Here is a 21,998-nt window from a genome sequence, read left to right as displayed (position 1 = left end):
GGAGTTGTACAAAGTTGGACTTGGTTTACAGCTGTATGTTCCAGCAGTAAATCAGTTTAAAGAAAAATGTCTGAAGAGACCAGCTGCACATGCATCCCTTCGTCTTAATGCAACTGCATTTGCACATCTGCAGTCACATGGCTGCCAGTCCTTAAGCTTGGCTGAAACAACAAAAATTGGATGTAATCACCCTGCTGGAAATTATTATACATATTCTAGAGCAGAGGTCACAAAATTATTTGAAATAAGCCAAAGCACTCCAACACACAACCTGCTCTGCCTCAAATTTATTTACAAAATACTATTTACAGTCTGTAGCACCTCTGTCTTGAGTTCTGATAAATAATAATACTTCCTTCACAGAGAAGGAATGACAGACCACCTCTACATTTTTCTGTTACAAATACCTTATTCGGTCCCTCTTTCAAAAAAGGGGCAGAGAAAAATTGGTACCTACAAGGTTTTGTGTCTATGGAACAAGTAAAGGTATTAAGCAGGTTGAAGAGAGGTAAATCACTCCGCTGAAGTACACGTGCAAGTAAGCAACATGCCAAGGTTACAGCAGGGTGCGCTGCTACTCCCAACTTCTCCTTCAAAGAACAAAGTACACCATGACTTGGTGATGTTTAAAGCAAGAATAGCTTAATTTAAAAATATATCCCCCAGCAGCAGCCTTGTGAAAGATTGAATAGTTTGTTCCTATTGTGAAATAAGGAAGACATGTTTCTGAATGAAAAAGGACGTACATCAGGGAGTGAATGTGCCCAACCTCTGTTTGCATCCTCATGCATGTTTTCTGCAGGTCCCATAGCATCTGAATCCTCATTTTCAATCTTAAAACATTATCCCAATCCCCACCCTGCAATTGTATGTATCCTTATATTTCCATGTGATTACCTGGCTTGAAAGTGGACTACAGGGATTATTCCGTGCTGCACCAAACTAACAGTAGAAGACAGGATTGAGAACAGATTCTAAGACCAGTGTTCTGAAAAGTACTGCTGGCTGAAGCAAGGGGAAACAGAAATGAGAGCAGGTGGTGTAGCCTCATAAGTCTTTTCAGTCCTGGTTGTTTGGCTTTTCTTGTCCCAGTCATTCATTTGGAAGCAATTGCCATAGGAATGATTCCAAGTGATATCTGGTAAGACAGCATTTGGCAAGCTTGAGAGAGCAACAACTGGTCACTCCTTAAAGCCTTGGATGCTGCACAGAATCCTCTTCTGGTGGCCTGGAAGTGACACTCCCATCTGTTTCAAGTCCCTGAAGGAAATGGGAAGAGAAAGGAAAAAATGAATTGCTATTCTTGTGCCTTGCAGACTAGGATGTGCTTAAGGGCAGAAACAGTTATTAAGCATTAGTTCAGAAAGCTTCCTTTCCCTCAGTACCTCCTGCTACCCCTTTTTCTCTAGAGGGAAGAAACATCCAGGCGCTACTTCCCTTTCCTGCCTACCCCTTCCCATACAGTCAACTGGATTCTCCCCACCTTGTGATTAGGCTTATGCTCCTATAAAATTAGTACTGCATCTATGCCCTCTTCTGATATGGGCCGTGTCTCAACTCTTTAGTAGAGTCCCTGGACTGCACTTGTCCATTTGTTTTATGTAACTACTCTGGTTACACTTGGTCGCATGTTCCCAATCCTACAGCAGAAAATGTCTGCACTGGTAAAGCATTTGGCCTTAGATCTTCTAAAGGGCCCAGAAGAACTTGGTTCTAGGATAGAACTGTGCCCAGCTGATACAGAGAGAAAGTCACTAGCTGTCAACTTCAAGCAAGAAAATTCTCTAATCAAGTCATATGAGACTGGAGAAATGGTCAGGTTAGGGAATTATTTGATGTCTCTTCTCACTCTCTTGTGTCTGATAGGAGTTCAGAGCAGCTCAGGCCCCCAGTAGGCCTCAGGCATGGACAGTGAGGGAAACAGTCTCACTCTGTGTGTGACCTACCTTTCAGAACACAACTACGTGCACCGGGATCTGTGACTACTCACTCCCTTACAGGGCAATAGGCTTTTCCACTTCCATTTACCCACATAAAGAAGGATGAAGAAGCCTTACAAGTAAATGTGATTTCCTGTTCAGATAGCAGGATTGATACTATTTTCAAAATAGCCTGGTGTGTCCCGTGGAAACTTAGCCTGTCCTTACTCAGCAGTGAGGTCCAGAATTGACTCCATGGTGTCAAGGCCCGCAGTGCGAAAGTTGGAGATATAACGCTTCATGCGAATGGATTCCAGCCACTCGGGAATAGATCGATAGGGGATACCATCAGATCCGCTGCAGCTCGGGAGCCGGAGCGTTACCCTAAAAGCAGGTGAAACCCTGGTTAGCCAGGCAAATACCTTAAGTGGTCAGGACTATGAGACAGTAGCTTGATAGAGAAAACTCTCTACCAGGGCTAGGTTGCTAATCTGCTCTCTGCAGCGAGATCAGACTGCCCAGAGCCATGGCTAGGCCGTATGTCACCGTGAGAGAAAGATTACTGCTACCTTCTGCTCACAGAACATCCAACGTGTCTCTTGCCAGACTGCACTGCTAACATCACCTCTCCTCCTGTTTGAACAGGAGGCAAAAATCTCCCAGTTAATCTCTCCTCCTCCAACGCCAGTCAGTTTACCTGGGATCAAAGTCTGCAACAGACCGGAGGAGATGGGGACTTGAGCTGAAGTGTTGCAGCTGTGCCCGAATCTCCTGGAAATGAGGCCTCCTCATTCGATCGTGTGACCAGCAGCTCTTCATTAGCTCATAGAGGATGGATGGGCAGTCCACGGGTGGGGGGAGCCGGTACCCGTCCTCTAAGCTTCTCATCACCTGCACAGAGAACAGACAAAACTCTGTCCAGGTGTAAAAGAAGGACCAGAGACCTCCAGGGGGCTGGGAGCAGACCGTTCACCATTATGCAGTGTGATGCAAGGGAAGGGGTTGAAGCAGGTTACGTATGTATAACGTAGGGTTTGGTCAGCAAGGGATAAGAAAACATAATGGATGTCAAAACGTGAAGTGAGATACACATCTGGTTTCAGTCTTTTATTAGCTTAGCTCCATTCGTGATTCAGGGCACATGTTCCTTAGAAGTGAGACAAAAGGATTCTGTTACTGCTCAAGTCAAAGTTTGGCCACATTGATTTTTAGCAGGGAAGGAGAGAGTAGTTATGCGTTCAGATGAATGGCAACATTGCACGTAGAAGAAGAACAAGTAAGGTCTATATTCTTTAAATAATAACCTTAAACTGGCACGAGAGCTCAAGGTATATTACCTCCTGATTAGTCATATTCCCATACGGCTTGTCACCAAATGACAGCACCTCCCACATGACAATTCCAAAGCTCCAGACATCACTGGCTGAGGTGAAAATCCGATGAGCAATGGCCTCTGGGGCTGTCCATCGGATTGGAATCTTACCACCCTGTAAAAGAGAAAAGACATCGTGTACCCAGTTTGTATCATGGAGTTATGCTTCTCCAGTGCTTTCATGCAAACAGCTCACAAGCCACTTCTTAGACTGGGCCCTCTTCTCTTAAAGTGATGTGTAATCTACTCTGGGGAAATCTGTCAAAAAGATAGAAATAATCTTGTAAAGTGAATGAGTTTAAGCCTCCTGTTCAATTGAATTCAAAACCACAAAACCACTGCTGTGGTGTAAGATAATGATGTCAATAACAGACTTACTTTCAATGAAACATGGTATTAGAATCACTGGAGCTTTCTTTGAAAGGGACCTGTACATCTCCTTACTCCAAATTCCTGCTCACAGCAGGGCTGTCTTCAAAGCTACATGTTATTAAAGTCCAAAATATCTGACATCTTATTTTGCTTCATTTCAAAAATTACGTTTCCTGTACTTATTCTCTTAGCAAACAAAATCAACATGGACTCAATAGAAAAGCACCACCTTCCATCACATAATGACTTGCAATTTTATAATGGGGTTTCTTAAGAGATTTTTTCCTCCAAATTCTCCATGTTTCATATTACAAAAAAATTCTGCCATTCTTACCCGGCAGAAACCTGATCTCCCAAGAGTGCAGCTCACTTACAAGACTGAGACCTTATCTCTCCAGAGACTGCTTTTGCATTACCTTGGTTTCATATGTTCCCTCTGCATCATTCTCCAATATTCGGGAAAGACCAAAGTCAGACACCTTGCACTGAAGGCTGCGTGTTACCAGGATGTTGCGAGCAGCCAGATCCCGGTGCACGTAGTTGTGTTCTGAAAGGTAGGTCATGCCGGAGGCTATTCCCTGCAGCATGTTCACAAGCTGCACAGGGCTAAATTTTTCCTCATTCTCCTGCATGCAAGAAGTGAGAGAAGACCCTGGTCAAGTCATAGAATCGTAGAATCATAGAATCATAGAATGGCCTGGGTTGGAAGGGATCTCAAGGACCATCAAGCCCCCTGCCGCATGCAGGACTGCCAACTTCCACATCTGATATTAGACTAGGCTGCCCAGGACCACATCCAAATTAACATCACTCTGCTGATTTCTAGATACTGACTTTATCAACTTGCAAAGAGTGTAGTGGTAACAAGCAAAAGATGGTGCTGTAGCCCAAAGGACCCCACAGGTTCACACCAAGGTATTGGTGGTAGTCTCCAGAGTCATCATTAGGCACCCGCATTTTAACTGCCAAAGACAGCACTCTGGATACTGAGCTTCTTCAGCTGCTGAGACTGGAAATGTTAGTGAGCAAAAATTATGTGGATGTCTAGGTCTTCTTTCTAGTCTTCTCTTAGGGTCCTAAAACCAGGTCAAGTGCAAGTTTTAGCAGTACACAAGCTATTATAGATTAAGGTCTCTCACCCGGAGGAAGGTATCCAGTGCTCCATTCTCCATATACTCAGTGATGATCATCATTGGCCTTCCTTGAGGAAAACATTAAAGTGTCATCCTTTCGCAGTTCTCCTTTGCAATCTGTGTTTCAATGCTCTCCATACTCCCCCAAAACAGAGAACCATACCTAACCTCAACCACCATTCCTGCTCCACTGGCATAGCTAGATGGATGTCCCTCCCCTTAGAACTCCTGCAGTGATTTTGTATTTCTCCTTGTGTCACACCCATAACCTTCCACCATCCCTTACACTATTCCAACCTCATATCCCCTCACCAACCCAAGAAGACCTTTACTAACACTACCTCATGACCTTTCTGGAAATCCATAACTCTCCTCCCTTCCTCATTGCTCGCCTTTATGCTAACATAACAATGTATATTTTCCCAACATAGCCTCCCTGACATAATCTCTTCTTAAGAATGTTCCTAGGAATGTGCCACTTTCTACTGTAATTCCAGGAACATTTCCCACATTCTTACTTTTGGTGACAACTCCTTCCAGATGTACGATGTTTGGGTGATTGAACTGCCCCATAATTGTTGCCTCACGCAGGAAGTTCCACCATTGTGAGTCTGAATATGTTGACTTGAGGGTTTTGATGGCAACTACAATACGTTCTTTCCCTGGGAGCCGCAGAGACCCACGATAGACCTCCCCAAACTCCCCTGAGGACAAACAGAAATCATAGGTCACAGATGAGCTCAAGAGTTGCAAGTGAACAGCAGCATGAGAGAACTGAAAGATGAAGGGAAGTCTAGCAAACTCACCTTCCCCAATCACATTCTCCATAGTGACACAAGAGACATCCAGTTCCTTAATGAACTCCAGAACCCCTCTACTGGGGTCATCATATGGTTGCAGGTCCACATAGGGCTTCAACCAGACCTTCTCTAAGGTAAAGGGAAACAAAAGGGCTAATTAACCTGCCAGCACCTTGGACAAGTTAGGTGGGCAAAGATATAGAAGCAGAGATGAATCCAGAGGTTTCCAACAAGAGAAGTACACAAATACACCAAACGTACACTGAAAATACTGCAATTCTAGAAACAGACATATTGCATCAGAAAAACCATGCTCTTGTGATATTTGAAACTCCAATTCTTTTAATTCCTTCCAACCTATTCTAGGTTCTTCCCTGGTTCCAACTCACCTCGATCAAAGCCTGAAGTACTGTAATCAGGCCGTGCCTGTCTGCGGTGAGTCTTCCTGAAACACAAGAAGTCATGAAACTTGAATGGTTAACAGATAACAAAAGAAAAGCAAGTCTTGTAGCAAGACTCTGCCCTAGTTGGTCAGGCATAGATCTCTGGGTAGTGCAGAGTTCTGTCTTGCAGCTGGCAAGAAAATGCAGTGTCTCCTGTACATTTAGAAATGGAGCTTTGTTTCCATACAGGTAGTTTTGTTCTATCCTTGATGAATTACAGATTAATTTCCATTTATTTCATACTTTCTGTACATTTTCAATGCAATGACTGATCTAAAACAAACAGTAGAAGCTTTGTAGACACTTAAAGAGGAAGCAGAACTTTGTATCTGGGTGGGTGACCATTAAGGCATTGTCACATGGAGAATTGTTTGAAATGACTGGATTTATCTATTCTCTTAATTGAATGGCAGCTTTAAAAACTGTAGTACCATAACAATATTTTTATTTATTTGGCATGATAACAGTATGATATGGATTTTTGTTTTTTCAACCCCTCCAAAATTGCTGATTACTGAGAATCAGTCCATCTTATTGCAACATGCTGATCTTCCTCTTTCAATTCTAACTAACTTGTCCAACTTCCTCTGAGAGATCAGTTTCTCCCTTCTTAACTTTGTCTTAAGCTCCCATAGCCTATACTAAACCTTTTTCAACTTCAAAAATCAACACTTACTTTCGTCGAAAGAACAGAATTCCCAGAAGCAGGCCAATAAATAGCAGAACTCCAAAGATAATAGATGCTACAACTCCACCAGACAGAGCTCCTGTGTCTGCAGAGACAAAGAGAATGGCCATGTCATTTAAAAGACCAAGAATTATTTGTCAGGAACATAGCAAGCAGTTTCCACCAGCTATCAGTATTAGGTGAATTATGGTGATTTGTCTTCCAGGCAGCAGAGTGACCAGATGTGAATCCTACAGTATTGTTCTTTCATTTAGACTCCATCATGCTTTTGTGATTTTTGTTATGGGTTTTCCACATCATAACATCATGCAGTGCATTGGCAGTACAGAATCAACGTATCTCTCAGGAGAACTAAATGAACAGATAGTAAGTAATTTATCAGTACAACATACAAACCTGAGATCAATAGTTCTGAAAGGGAAAGTAAAATTGAATATGGGAAAGCATGAAAGATAATTGACCCCGTGTTCAGGACTTTTGTGTACATAATAAGGCTTTGTCACCAAGGCCTGGCCCTGATGACAAGGAATGCAGGAGTGTGATTCCTCTGCCTTTCAGTTGGTAGAACACAAAAAGAGACGAATGTGCTATATGCATGTACTCTCTGATGGGGAAGCAAGTTTCTCACTAACGACATACAATAATTGTATTTTACCTGGTGGAAGGGTGCGGAATTCCTGCTCCTGGGAGTAGGGCCCAGGCCCAAGGGGTGTGATGGATCTCACACGAAGCAGGTAGGTTGTGTCTGGCTGAAGGTCTGTCAGAGTGACATTTGGCTCAAGAAGGTGCTTCACTGTGTAACGTGCCTCCTCTCCCTGCAGAAATCAAACAAGGCCAAATAACTAAAACATAGTACAAAAAGGACATTTTCATAACTTTAGGTGAAAGAGGGAAGAACAGATGAGGCAGATCTCACCTTCTCAAAGAACATGACCTCATACTCCACCGAGGTCCGGCTGCGCTGCCGTGGGGCAAGCCAAGAAACTGACAGACTACTGTCATCTCTCTGTGTCAGAATAAACTGGGATACTGTCACTGGAGCTGCCAGTGGAAAATGAAGAATATCAGTATGAAATAGAAACAATGCAAAATAAGCCCTCTCTCCATCCAAGGCACTGTCTTTCTCTCTCTGGTCATACTGTGCAACTAGAAAATGACTCTCATTACCACAGCCACATCTTTCACTTCTACAGTGAAAAGAAAATGAGGTATCCACTTGTAATTAGTTTGCTGGAATAGCTTACTTCCCCAACAGTATCTCCCCCAGCAGAAGAATTATGTATCTTTCATCCTCAAAACAAAATCAGCGATTCAAGAAATTACATTTAACACAGCTCTGTACTGAAAGTGTTCAATTTGAAACCAAAATGTTAGGATTTTCTATTCGAACAACAGTAATACCACTAGCCTATGTGATTCATGAATGCAACTCCATAAGTGTACTGTGAAATGTCATGCTCTAAATATCTCAGGGACCACAGATGCATAATATTCATTAATAAAATTATGATTTTTAACAGTTTGCAGTTTGAAGTATCAAAGCTGGTTCTCTTCTTGTCCTTCATCAACAGGAAGTGGTGAGATAAGTCAAAGCAGCTCTACTTTCCAAGCTCAGAGCTATACTGCCTCTGTACAGCAACAGGAAGAAGAGAGAGGAAGTTGTATTTTGTCACTAAATCAGAACTGAGGAAAGTACTAGGGGCTGTTGAGAACTGTAATGTCACTTGTCTATAATCATGTTTCACAGCACTCTGGAAAGTATTCACAGGACAACCAAACTAGACAACTTGAAGCCAAACTATAAACATATGCATGAAGGAGAACTAGCATGTTTTTAACATCTTTATTTCTCCACGCTTTCAAAGTTTGCCTTTTCAGTTACATCAGGATTTCTGTTGTGTTTGATTTTTTGCAATATCTGAGTAATGTCATAGGCTCCATTCTTCCTGTCACACACGTAACAGTATTTTGGTTGGACTACAGCAGTGTGTCACAGAAAAGGCTTCAACCTCCCCAGATCTGTTAAGTCTTTGGTGGATTCATAGCTCTTACTGGGTAATGTTTACTGCTGCTTTGATGTGCAAGAAATATGACTGAGGGACTTCACATGACAGAGGTAAGAGGTAACTTATCATACCCTACCAATACATGCAGCAGACAGAAGGAGAAGATGGAGAATGCTTAAACATTCACAGAGATTCCTCTTCCTTTTTCTGGTGAGCAGGAAAAACTCTGGTTCTGCTAACCTGCATGTCCAACTGCAACCCAGACAGCTGGAGCAGTTCTCTGTGGAGCAGGTCCCATTCCTGAGACACCGTTATGGGCTTCCACAGCAAACGTGTAGTTGGTGTAAGCTTCTAGGCCATCCACATCCACAGCAGTTTTGGTGAGTCCTGAAGCACTTGGGGAGAATACAACACCAGGCTCACATGGATCACATGACTGGAAATGACAGCGCTGACAGAAGACTGTGTAAGTTAGATCCTTTCGCCCACCGTGGTCACTGGGTGGCTGCCACCACAGACTGAGCTGTGTGCCAATAAGGGAGAAGCTGACATTGCGGGGAGCTGAGGGAGGACCTACAAGAAACATGAAAGAAAGTATTTGATCCAGTTGATAATACCCAAAGTAAGGAGGCAGTTTCCCATCTGCTGGTGCATTTGAATTATGCCCTCTGTTCCCCCCAGTCTCTCTCTCTGATCTCTCATCCCTATTTTCAAGCACTCCATTTTCTCCTGTCTCTTAGTTCTTTCTCTCCAGCCACAACTCACGGGTGCAAGCAATGTTTTGGCCTTCTGAAGGTGCCCGATAGAAGCCGGCATTGCAGGAACAAGATTTAGCCCCTAACTCATTGGACAAGCTGTTTGGGGGGCACTTCAGGCAGCGTTTAGTCTCCAGAGAGTGACGGTAGAATCCTCGCTGGCAGGCTGTGAAGAGATAAGTTAGCATAAGTTTAACAGTATCGACCAACTTTTTACACAAGCAGATAGTGGCAGGACAAGATGGGGTAGTTTTATACTAAAAGAGGGGAGATTTAGGTTATATATTAGGAGGACCACTCAGAGTGGTGAGGCACTGCCACAGGCTCCAGAGATCAGCTGTGGATGTCCCATCCCTGGAGGCGTTCCAGGCCAGGTTGGATGGGGCCCTTGGCAGCCTGACCCAGTGGGTAGCCCTCTGGGATTGGAACTAGACTATTGCTAAGGTCCCTTTCGATCCAAGATTCTTTGGTTCTATGATTCTGAAACAATTGGCCAGTTTCATTCAGTTTCTTGAACACTCCTTTTACATGCCTGCTTTTCTTCCATTCTTTTAGTTCACAGAAATATTTGGGTTGGAAGGGATCCTTGAAGGTCACATATATCAACTGTCTTCTCAGGGCACACAGAGAATGCAAACTCAAAGTGGGATCAATGTTATGAAAGGTTTGGTAGACCAAAGAAGTGCAATCTCCAGAACATTGCATGAGAAAAAGAACTCAGCCAGGCTATAATTACTGTTTCCAAGTCCTTGTACTCCTCATACTCTACTGCTTGCCAACTTCACACGAGATAGCTAGTGGGCTATTTAGCAGAAACATCTTTACAACTGTTGTACCAGAATATCATCTAGCAGGGCCGCAATGAATATCTAGATAATTACCAATTTGCCTAAAGCAGTGAATGTGATTGGCTAGGAAGCTAACATGGAATACAAGAGAACATGTGTCATAGGTTTCCTGTTTCCAGTCCTATAAAAATGCACAGCCAAATCATTCTCTAGCTGTAACATCTGACACTGTCTTTGCTGCATTAAAGTATATCTCTCTACTTTCCAACCTCAGAAAATAACAGAACCACCCATTACAGTTTTTACCATTTTTAGCTACCGTCATTAAACTATGTGATCAATGGAGATCATTCTCCCCCTCAGCGCTGGTGAGGCCTCACCTGGAGTACTTTGTCCAGTTCTGAGCTCCCCAGTGACACAGAGCTCCTGGACTGAGTCCAGCAAAGGCCTATTAAAACAAGGGAGTGGAACATTTCTCATATGAGGAAAGGCTGAGGTAAATGGGCCTGTTCATCCTGGAGAAGGAAAGGCTTAATGTTAAGGTGACTGAATAGTGTAACATTTTCCAAAGAGGTTGTGTAGTATCCTTCTCCTGAGATATTCAAGATCTATCTGGACACAATCCTGGGTACTATGTTCCAAGGGATGCTCCTTGAGCAGGGAGGTTGGAAAGGACCTTCGGATATCATCTAGTCCAACCTCCCTGCTCAAGCAGTGAGGCTGCACTGAGAAGGAACATCTGGGTAAAGGGAGAAACCTGGGAGGGGGTAGGGAAGGCACCAGTCTGCCTGATCAAGTCCCATCACCTTAGGCTACGTCTATGCTAAAAACCAAGCGGGGCCAGGTGCTTGCAGACTGGAGCGATGGCACACAGCTGCCTGTAGCACGATCGGTAGTACATCAATATGCCTCCAGGTGGCCAAGGCTTGGGCCCGAGCATGTCTGGAGGGTCAGGACAGCAGGGGGCAGCTCCCCGCGGGCGGTACGAAAGAGGCCATAGAGTTTCGGGCAATTAAGCCCGAACAAGTCCAGGCCAGACCAGACCGGCGGCCCGGAAGCGGCATCCACAGCATAGCCCGGCATCCACCGCATAGCCCGGCAGCCACAGCATAGCCCCGCAGCCACGATCGAGTCCGAAGGGGGAGCGGCCCTGGCGCCTTAGGACGGAGCCCCCGGCTCAGATATCACAGCCTGCCTGGGGCACTCTCCGCCGCCCCACGCATGAGGTGCTGCGGCGCCGGCGCCTGGCGCCTCGGCTTCCTCGCTACAGCGACTGGGGCCCACGCACCCCCTGCCACCATGCCAGGAGCGGCCGGCAGGTGGCTGCACAGTGCCGGGGAGCTGCCCCAAAACTCCGGGCCGGGGCCGGCGGAGAACCGGCGGCCCCAGTCAGGGACTCCGTGCCAGCCCCGCCTCGGAGGCGGTGCGAAGCCTATCCCGAAGCGCCCGGCTGGGCAGGGGTGGGTATGGCAGGCTCTGCCATGTGAATGGGTGAGTGGGCGCTGCCCCGCGGCAGCTGGCCGGCAGCCACGCTGCCGTTGCTGCCCGTGAGGTGTTTTAGCCCGCGCGCTGCCACCTGCACTTGCCTGTGGCGCGGCCGCTCTGGGCTCACTTGGCAGAAACAGGGCGGTCTCTGCCTCGGCTCCCCCAGGCTGAGCGAGGCGATGAGGAGCGCTAGCCATAGAATCGCTGAACCACAGAACAATCCGGATTTGGAAGGCACCGACAAGGAGCACTGAATCCATATTCTGGCCCCACACAGCAGCTCCCTAAACTCAAACCCTGTGTCTGCAAGCATTATCCAAACACTCCTTGAACACCAACAGCTTGGGGCCATGACCATTGCACTGGACATCCTTTTCACCCTCTACTGAAGAACCTCTTCCCATCACCTAACCTGGCTCTCCCATGATGTGGCTCCATGCCATTCCCTGGGGTCCTGTCACTAGAGATCAGAGGTCAGCAGCTGCCTCTGCTGGAATTCATCTCCACTCCACTCTCTCTCTCAATCCTTGGCACTTGGCTTCATGGGTCCTTTGGCATCCACTCCAGACCCAGCTCCAGGCAACAAGATGCAAAAAACAAGCCTGAGAAAGGGCGAGATTAGTGCTGCTCAACCAGGCACCAGAGAAAAGCAGTGGTCTAACTCTTCCCTACCAGTATTCCTGTCCTGAAACTGCCAGCAAGCATCAGGCTCCCTTCAGGCACCAGAGTAATGCTGACATGGAGCTCAGCATCAGTAACGCACTCACCCATCACCCTGCAGAGCCCATCAAGAAACCAGAATATAATCCAGAGGCACAGCCAGCCTCTTGGGTTCACAGTAAATGACTTAATTGAAGATGTTAATCATGGAAGTCTAGGCTTATTGACAGCAAGGTATGCAATGCTGTGAGAGGCTGAGATGTAATGTTTTGGGCAGTAACCACTTTTCTGGGATGATGGGGTGGCTGAGCTCTGTACAGCTGGAAATTAACCAAGAGGTTGAATGAACTAGTTCAAAACCAGGTCTTCTGGCTTTCTATTGCTGCCTGTCCTGTACTAGAGATCAGATTCTCCTCCCTGTTATGAAGCAAGGATCATAGACTAGCTGTTTTTGTTTTTTGTTTTTGGGGGTTTTTTTTAATTCTCTTCTTGCTTAAGGCAAAAATCAGGACTAGAAATCTCTGCCTGAAAGTCTTCTTCCTCCGTTCTGTCCCCATGTTCACGTTTGAAGGGGAAGTCCTTCATCTTTGGAGAGCAAAAGTAGAAGCCCTTACCTCAGTGCTCATCCTGATATGGGCTGTTCCCAGTCCTTTGCACAACGTCTTTATAAAGAGAAAGGAATATAAGATGTCCCCCAAAAGGCAACCTTCACCATCTCCTCTAATGCTCAAATAACACACTGCTCTTGGGGCATGAAGTTACCTCTCCCTGTCCCTGCAAGGTTCTCTCTTCACTTTTCCTCCTGGGAGATTTCCCTATTCTCTGCTGGTCATACAGAAGACACTGAAGTTACAGCTGCGCTTAGGCAGAGTGGGATAAAAGCACAGACAAAAAATGAACCTGTGCAGTGATAGCAGCCAGGGCCTGTCCAGACATGACAGCTTCCCTGCCCCTTCCCAGGGGAGTGCTCTCAGGAGGGCGGGGAGAGCTCTTGTAGTACCTAAGTGGAAAAACTGGCTGGGCTGTATAAGAGAGGGGTTTTCTGGAGAAGGGGAAGGATGTTGGGTTTCAACCTTTGCTAGCTCTCCAAGCAAAGTGAGTGGCAAAAAGTGAGGATTCAAAGGGACACCAAATCCTTGCTGTGAAACGAGGACAGAACAGAGCAGAAAGACAGGTCGCTCTGCTGATCCTGGAGGCAATGCATGGATTCCCTTTCCTGTTTTCTGAACTGTCTCAGCTTTATGCTCCACGGCTTTGAAGACAACAACAGAGATGTGTTTTTATCTCCTTCTCTGCATTAATACATATTTCCCAAACCACAGTATGTATGCTCTCCCCTGACATACACATGTAGTTGCCATAAGAACCTGGATCCTGTCCCCTCAGTGACAAAGGGAGCCCTGCACTGCGTGCTCCAAGAGCCCTGTCTCACTCTGTCATTCCATTACCACAGTGATCCCTATGGCTGCTAATTGCTCTTCCTCAGAAATGAACCAGGTACAGATGGTATTATGCAATGTGCTTTATGCAATTTCCCATGGCAGAAGAGCCATCCCAGTCCAAGCAGAAGAGGGCATAAAGGAGAAATCAGCCCCACTTTGGATCTCAGCTTTCTAGTCACAGGACAAGCACTGTTCCATGCATCTGATCCATCAGCCTGAAAGAACAAGGCTTCCATTTAAGGCCTGGGAACCAGTTGTGGAGTGAGTCAGTGTCAATCACACAGTTACAGCTTGCAGAAACTAACTCTAAAGCTGAAGGCTCCTGGATGAAGCCCAAGAGGGAGTGGAGAGGAGTTTGCAAGTCTTACACTTGACACATAAGGAGAAAATCACGATTGGAAAAGAAGCTACACAAGGGAGAAAAGGCATAAGAAATGCCTGGCAGGCACAGAGGGCAGGCAAGAGAGAGGTAGGACACACTAACTCCCCTACACTCACTTTGTGCTTACAGATACTCTGATCTCCAACTCCCTGGAATCTCTCCCATGGCCTACAGCCACTGTCTGTCTGTATACTCACCTACGCAGCTCCCATCGACTTCCTCAAACCCCACAACACAAAGGCATCGGCCCATTGGTACCAGCCACTCCCCATCTGTGCTGCAGTGCATCCTTGGGGGAGAGCCCATTTCTTCAGCTGCATTTTCCACGCAGACACCAGGCACTTCTGTGAGCCCCTCCAAACCTGCTAGTGTCTCTGGAAAACGGGCAAGGCCTCGTACTGCCTCTGGGCAAGTCTTGTAATACACTCGGACAGACACCATTGCTACACAAGCCCCAGAGTTCTGGAAAGCTAAGTAGAAGCCCCGACGAGACAGCTTCCCAATGGGGCACACTTCTGTGTTCAGCTGCATGGCACCAGATTCGATGTCTCTGTTTGTGAAACTCCGATCTGCTGCCACAGTGTTGAGCTAAGCAAAAGAGAAAAAGACAACAGCTTAACATCCGAGCAGGCAGCAGCTCTGAGATACCTATGCCTGTCAAACGTATTTTATGCTAAGGACTTTCACAGACATGGTTGACTGTTGCTAATCTCAGTGCACTGCATGCTTTCTTTGCTCTTGGAGGAAGTGTTAATGACTGGTTGCCACTATCTCTTGCTTCCATACTTTTCACCATTTCCTTTCAACTCATTTGCAGTAATTCGCTGTCTTACAGAGTACACTGTGTTCTGGATCTGTGATCTTGGATGTCTGTAGGAACTACCCCTACTAGAAATTAAAAAATCAGGAGCAAATCTCTCCTGTGATAATTTTTGTTTGCAAATCAATATACAAGAAAATCACAGCAGCACTTAGGGATGTGTTTTTGAAGTTGACCAGCTACCTGTTTCCAAACTGCACTTGATGCAGATCAGAGCTTCTACTCAAGTTGCTCATCATGCAGTATTCAGTACTCTTAAGCACTGAAAACACTTGGATGAAAAAATGCTTCCACACTTTTACTTTCCACTTCCTCACCAACAAAACAATGAGACTGGGAGAGAAACATTTTCTATGGGTAGATGGGAAAGGCCTCCATGACAAGATGTGATACAGAAAAGCTGGACTGCAGGTGGGGTGGTCTTTTTTCCTGGAGACCTTGAAAAACAATCCTCTCCACTGTAGGCCCCTCCCTGTTACTGAACAGCACCTGCTCCAGGTAGCTGGATGGTCAATTAAAGAATCTGCAGAGCAGCTGCTTCTGGTAGTGGGATCATAAAGCAGATTTAGGAGTTGTGGAGGTGTCAACAGATATGTGCAGTAGGCCCCAGCCAGAGGGGAAGTGCAGTGGAGAAGGGAGGAGGGGAATCAGCTACCCTAGTCCTGCTCTTCCTGTTGTAGCTTTTACAATTCTTTGTTTTCATAACATGTCATTTAAACTGCAGAGGAAAGAGCAGTCAAATAATCTAGGTCTGTGGTTTCTTTTAGAATAGAAAATAGTTACAGAAGTCCCTCTATCAAAAAAGCTGGCATTCCCTTTTCTGTAATTCAGATATTTCTATGACAAGATAGCAGTACATCAGGAGAAACAGCAGGTAAAATGTAGTGGTGCTGAATACTTTCACACAAGGGAGAATTTCATTAAAACAAGCTAACACCTCCAGATGTAGAAAAGAAGACCCTATATCCGATAACAATCAGAGCAAATGATCAGAAGCACAGAGATCTGATTTGGGTTCTGTTCTTCACCTGGTTTATTCTTGATTTATTGCCTAAGGCAAGTCAAATTCTTTTGGTCTCCGCTTTACTGTTTCTAAAAACTGATGTAACAATGGGGCACTGTTATAATCCTTTAGAATTCTCAGCTAATTTATGCCCAGTTTAATAAGGATTTAAGAAGAATTGGAGGTCTGATCTCATTTGAAAACTGTTGCCATTTCTGGCAGAAGCTGCTCTGAGCACTGGAGAGGGCACCTAGGGCAAAGCTTATTCTAAGGATAACACTTATACTTTTCCCTTCCCTACATGCTGGTTCTCCTGGCTTCCCCCAGCCAGCGAGATCACGCCCAGTTGAAGCTGAAAGAGATGACACGCTCTTTCTTTCACCCAAGCATGACCAACCTTGATGAACATTGGGCGGCGGAACTGGATCCCGACATCCTGCTCGGACTCCATGTAGTAGAGGTTGAAGGTCTCTTTGCAGGTCACCACTTCACCTTTGAAGCTCTTGCAGTCTCTCACAGTAAATTTCAGCTCCACATAAATGCGAGATGCTGCCTCACCCCGATAAATCCAGTTGGTGCGAAGCCAGTGATCAGTGTCACCCTCAGAGAGCACGCTGCAGTCCTGATACATATAGACTGGGGTACCATTTATCAGCTGCTGCACTTCACTCCACTGCTCCCAGGGTAGAAGAAACACGCATTAGATAGATGTGAGAAACAAGTTTCACTTACTCCAGATATAACAAAGTCCAGCCTACAAGGTCTGTTCTCATATAGCATACAGCTCATAGCCTGCCTAGCTGATAGGCAGGCAGCTGATAGGCTTATACTAAGCAAAAGTAGCATCTAGTCTACAGTACCATACCTGCCTAACTTTACAAAGGAAGCACAGAGAATATGCTAATGAGGATCTAATTCATTCCAAACTGAAAGGAGCCACAGTGAATGGATCCTTGCATAACCCCTTCATCATACCTTTGTTCCAATGTCTTTTTCATACGCTGTCTCATCTTAGATTTAGAAAACTATTCCCATGTATGGTCCACTTCTCCCTGCCACTGTTTATATGCAGAGTGTACAGTAAGATATGCCAGGTCAGGACTATTATCTGCCCCTGAAAATAGTGCACAATACTTTGGGGTTAAGTGAAGAGAGAGCGTGACACAATAGGAATGGCAATTGCAGAAGGACTGTGTTCATTAATTTGGAGTTCATGCTTCTCTGGTTGTGATGTTTTGCAAACCTTAATTTAACTATTAAAACTCAGTTGATTTTCCAGACTTCATACTAGATTCTGCTTCTTATCCAGCCAAATAATGGCTAGGAGGAGGATGTGTGCCCAGCTGAATATATGACCTCACTGATTTTATTTGCATGAATCCAGTAGGGTTTGCTGAGTATTCTACCATGAGCTTTCACTGACTTTTCTGAGCTTCTATTTTTGTTTCCTCGCCACATGTCACTTATGAAATGAAAAGATTATTCAATGTTAAGTAAGTTACACATGAGAATTGAAACTTGAGAAGGAAGGTTTTGTCCACAGGGAAAACAACTTAGACCCTTTTTTCCCCCCCATGTTAATACAGCCTTTTTCATAATGCTTTAAATATTTAATCAAATTAAATTGAAACAAGTGCCCACATAACTATTGGCACAAGTTTAAGCATCTTGGTTTTAAATACACCCCAGGTTAAGATGTAATTTAGGCCTCTGTCTCTATATTACACTAGACTGTAAAGTCTCATGAGCTGAACGTGATATTCACACATTCCTCTTCTCTAGCCCCACCTGTGCACACAGCACAGCCCTGCTGCCTCTCTCCCGGTTTCTGATCCCACAGATCAAATACAGCCTTATAGGTTATTCTGATGCCTAGCAGAGGACTACAGATTGAGTCACAGAGTGCTGAAGTAAATTCTGCTTTTATGCCAGGACTTGGAGCACACTTCCTATGCAGCCCCATTCAGAAAAATACCAGTGCTTTCTCCAAGCCAGCAAGCACTGCTGATAGCACGGTCTCATATCACTCTGTTCTCAGCCATTTACCTAAGTGCATACTAGCAGTTTCCTCCCAGGAAGTTATGCAGATGGTATCTATGTGTCCCTTCTTGCTTCCTTTTTTGCCGTGTAATTAATCTACAGTGTTACCCCACCCTCTTACTCTGACTCAGTTGGCATATACAAGCACCACATGGATTTACACTTACTTCACTTACTGGAGGTCAACAGAGGGTAGACAGCAGGAGAGTGAAATAGATTGATCAGTCTCAGTTATTCAACTTGAAATGGCAATCACCCCTTGCAGTATTTCACTGGAAAACTTCTGAACTAAATTGACAAGATATCCTGAAGTATTATTTATTTGTTTATTGTACTTATTGAAATGAAAAGAAGTTAGAAAGGGAAATAATGACAAAGTAGCTTTCATAAGAAAGTGCCAAGGTGAGGAATGACTTTTAAAAGCATTTTTTTTTCAGAGCACCTGCTTCCACCAAACTGACAGGAAATCTAGGACTGTATTTGAAGGCTGAGAGTTACAGAAGTTGCCATTAGGAGTTTGTCACAAAACAGTGCCGCAGATAAGTTCCACCAGAAAGTGGTTTTTTCATACGTCACTAAAAGATATGAATTGTTGTGGTGCACGTCTCGAAAACACCATTTTCACAATTTAACTGATAAGGGCCAAAGCTTCACTTTCAGTAGTGTTGGCTCTGTTTTTTTTCCTTGAAAGTTTACTACTAGAAAAAAATACAACTGCTAAGTCCTATGTTTGTTAGCTCATCTCAGGCCAGCTTCTTCCAGACTGAGCTCTTCAGGGCAAAAACATCCATTGCAGTTTCATGCGCAGTGTGGTGCAAGGGAATAACAAGGGAGTCAGAGACGTTTCTTCTAGACTTTACTGCTGATAGGTAAAGGAAGTAAAAAGAGAATATCTTTTATGCTAACAATACAGAACTATTGTTAAATATGTTTCTGACTTCATTACTCAGGGAAGATTTTAAATTCAAAGTAGTGGAAGAAAAGTGTTAAATATAACACTTAATGAAAGGGTGATGAATCCAGAAGTTGCTAGGCAACTGTCTCACATCCTCAAAGAATCTGCTGCAAAATCAAAATGTAAGCCTCGGATTTTTAATGTAATATTCTTAATGAATGTGTGTGGTAAAGTCTGGTTCAATCAATATGAATTACTTGTCTCTCCAGCTTGTTGGCCCATGACACTGATTTAACCTCCTTTAATAATGTAACTTTCTACCAGTTTCATTCCAGACACTGTATTCTTACTCCAGGCATTCAAGAGAGAGCCACATTTAGTAGCTGGCCTTTCTAAAATATCTAAGGATGCAGCTACTAGATTGGAGGACTAAAGGGTGCTTTTGAGGAACTAATATACTAAAGCAAGCACTTAGCTCCAGAGATCTGTTCTTGGCATCATTGTATAATATAGAATACAATAATTCTAGCACAGGAGTTTGCATTAAGTGAACAGAAACCCTAAAGATCATTCAGTGTAAGTACTATCTCAACAATCTCACAGCACTGCAAGTTTAGCAAACAAGAAGGCAACTTTCCTCCCACTGCTGGGTTGGATTCAATCTTAAAGAAAGCAGTGAGGAGAAGAGCTGTCTTTACAAGCTAGTTCATAAAGACATGAATGAGAAACCAAGGGTGCACCAATAGGTATTTGTAGTAAACAGTAATGGTTTAGTCTGCCTTGTGAATAAAGATCCAAAGATAAGACAGATAGATGCCTTTTAATATCTGCCTTGATTGACTGTGAATTGAAATCTAAGGAAGGCTTATTTTTTTTCCACCAGTATGCCTTCTCTAGATCAAACCTGTGTCCAGAAGTCAATATAAGACAACCTGCAATCCCTTCATCCATGGCTACTATATATAAGGTCTACCATAAGATGTCAAATGAAAATGAACCAGGACATACAGTTTGTATGTCTTCTTGAAGCTACTGTCACAGGCTCTGCAGGCATCAGTAAAATGTTTCCTTTTTTTTTATTACTTTTTATTTTTGTATTTTTTGTGAAAAAAAAACAAAACACCATGACAACAAATAAAAATTCCACTCGTTACAAAAAGTAAAGCTAGCAGTGACAGAGAAACTGACTATGACAGTATTACAAATCCTCAGGCTCAGACTGGAGTCACGAGAGCTTGTAGTTCACAACAGTAAATCTGTCTCTGTCTCTGGCTTGCCAAGTTCTTGTCCTGTCTCCTTTCAGATAAGAGCCTGCCTGCTGTGACCTATATTTCACTTGCCTTCAGGTTAGCTCAGCACAGTAGCTTCCAATCTGTGTCCTGCACACCTCTGGGGAAGGGCACAGGGATACTTTTAAGAGACTTAAAAAGTAGCAACAAAGCAAGCATCTTGCTGGTAAGCTGCAAGTTACTAAACTAAGATGCATGTCTCCACTGGAAAGGCTAGGAGTTCATATGCTGAAAACCACTAACTTGTTTAACTTGGGGTTGGAGTTGCCCTAAGATCAAAAGACTGACTTAGTACAGCCAGCTCCAATGTACCTGTACTTAGAAAGCTGCATCTCTTTCCCATTTAATTTGCAACAGAACTCAGAGTGCTATTTTAATCCATGAAATCTTTTCCTGAAGAAAAATCCCAGGGCCCAGAAAGAGCAACCTTTCCCAGCAGCACTGATGTCTCAAGCCTAAAATCACCTAGAAAGAGCACAGACGGCTGAACGATTTCTCAGTCTTCCCACTTGCAGAAAAAGGAGAGAAACAGCAGAACTTTTTGCCTGCAGAGCCTCTTTGACTTTTGTATAGCATTTGCATGCCATCACGGCAAAAAAAATTCTTGACATAGGTTCAGACCTGAAGGCTAGCTGTACATTACAGATTTAGCTACATTACTCTCTTAGCGTAATGTTTCAGAGGAGAGCCCATGACAGTAGAGACACCTTGCTGATACCTGCTGTGATACGGCAAGCAGGTTCTCTTTGGATAAAATACATCCAGTGACAATCTATAGTAGGCAAAGCTAAACCTGACCATGAAAAACAGCAGCACAATACTGGTATTTTGAAAATATTCCAGAATTAAGTTAATGTGACCCTTCACTGAAATTCTCTCAGCACTCTTGCAAGCCTTCTTTCTGGTGCGGAGGGCAGTTTAGATGATGATGATGAAAGAAGCCTGTTGATTAGTCAACTAGACTTTTAACTTCATGAGTCCTATAACTTCACATCTAAGAACAGCAGAGGTTGTTTGTATTTCTTTGAACTTTTGTCAATGGTCAGACAAGTTTGATTTCATCACATTGTCACGGAGCCTTCCATACAACAGAGGAGTGATGGTTGCTTGTCTGCATATCTTTCTGGGTGGGATGATATATTTTTTTTCCCACAGTGATCCATTGATTATTTTCAGGGAGGAGCAACAGTATTGTGTAATTGTTTTTCCTTTAGGGCACTAGTGCATAGGTCTCTATCCCACCCACCTCCTTACAATTTAACTTGTATTCATGTCCTTATGGGAAGGTAAGGTGCTAATTTGAGCCACAGAACTCCAGTGCATTGTTATACAACCTGTTTATCAAATCCAGGTTCTGCTGTCTGTACATTCTCAGGACTGTCTGGCCATACTAAGGTCTTGCGTGAAAACAGCCTTGGTCACAACAGATGCTACCAGGTCAGGGAGAGCGATAGTCTTGTCCAACACTTCATACAGGCATGTTAGAACATTTATTTCTTATGTATCTGCTTTGGTAACACTCATTAACAATATCAATAATTATAAAAAAGATAGGAACAGAAAAACAGATTATGCCTCTAAGGCAGAATTCATGTCTAAAATCCTATTAACAATAAAGCAAATGTTACCCTCATCTTACTTGTGCACTACATAAATTGTAGATTCTAAATAGAAGCAATTTTTTTTTCTTTTTTTTTCCAGGTAAA

At 44.1% G+C, this 21,998-nt stretch overlaps 1 protein-coding gene across 2 annotated transcripts in view; it reads right to left on the bottom strand.

Annotated features, from left to right (window-relative positions):
- Positions 1 to 272: 272 nt before the first annotated feature.
- The window catches only part of EPHA1 (EPH receptor A1), a 31,547-nt gene continuing 9,821 nt past the window's right edge, over positions 273 to 21,998 (bottom strand). For both annotated transcript variants that reach the window (XM_052701602.1, XM_052701603.1), the window contains exons 3-18: positions 16,466 to 16,741; positions 14,443 to 14,833; positions 9,499 to 9,654; positions 8,974 to 9,306; positions 7,644 to 7,768; positions 7,383 to 7,542; positions 6,716 to 6,812; positions 5,986 to 6,041; positions 5,603 to 5,725; positions 5,315 to 5,500; positions 4,803 to 4,864; positions 4,080 to 4,289; positions 3,257 to 3,406; positions 2,617 to 2,810; positions 2,148 to 2,303; positions 273 to 1,260 (exon numbers count right to left, since the gene is read on the bottom strand). In XM_052701602.1, the coding sequence (XP_052557562.1) occupies positions 1,182 to 1,260; positions 2,148 to 2,303; positions 2,617 to 2,810; positions 3,257 to 3,406; positions 4,080 to 4,289; positions 4,803 to 4,864; positions 5,315 to 5,500; positions 5,603 to 5,725; positions 5,986 to 6,041; positions 6,716 to 6,812; positions 7,383 to 7,542; positions 7,644 to 7,768; positions 8,974 to 9,306; positions 9,499 to 9,654; positions 14,443 to 14,833; positions 16,466 to 16,741 (2,754 nt within the window). In that variant the 3' untranslated portion in view covers positions 273 to 1,181. The remainder of the gene's footprint in view (positions 1,261 to 2,147; positions 2,304 to 2,616; positions 2,811 to 3,256; positions 3,407 to 4,079; positions 4,290 to 4,802; positions 4,865 to 5,314; positions 5,501 to 5,602; positions 5,726 to 5,985; positions 6,042 to 6,715; positions 6,813 to 7,382; positions 7,543 to 7,643; positions 7,769 to 8,973; positions 9,307 to 9,498; positions 9,655 to 14,442; positions 14,834 to 16,465; positions 16,742 to 21,998) is intronic.

The sequence above is a fragment of the Tympanuchus pallidicinctus genome, unplaced genomic scaffold (assembly GCF_026119805.1).
Source record: "Tympanuchus pallidicinctus isolate F22 unplaced genomic scaffold, pur_lepc_1.0 scaffold40, whole genome shotgun sequence".
NCBI classification, from domain to species: Eukaryota; Metazoa; Chordata; class Aves; order Galliformes; family Phasianidae; genus Tympanuchus; species Tympanuchus pallidicinctus.
The sequence above is the reverse complement of the archived record's forward strand: the minus strand, read 5'-3'. Positions and strand labels throughout refer to the sequence as shown.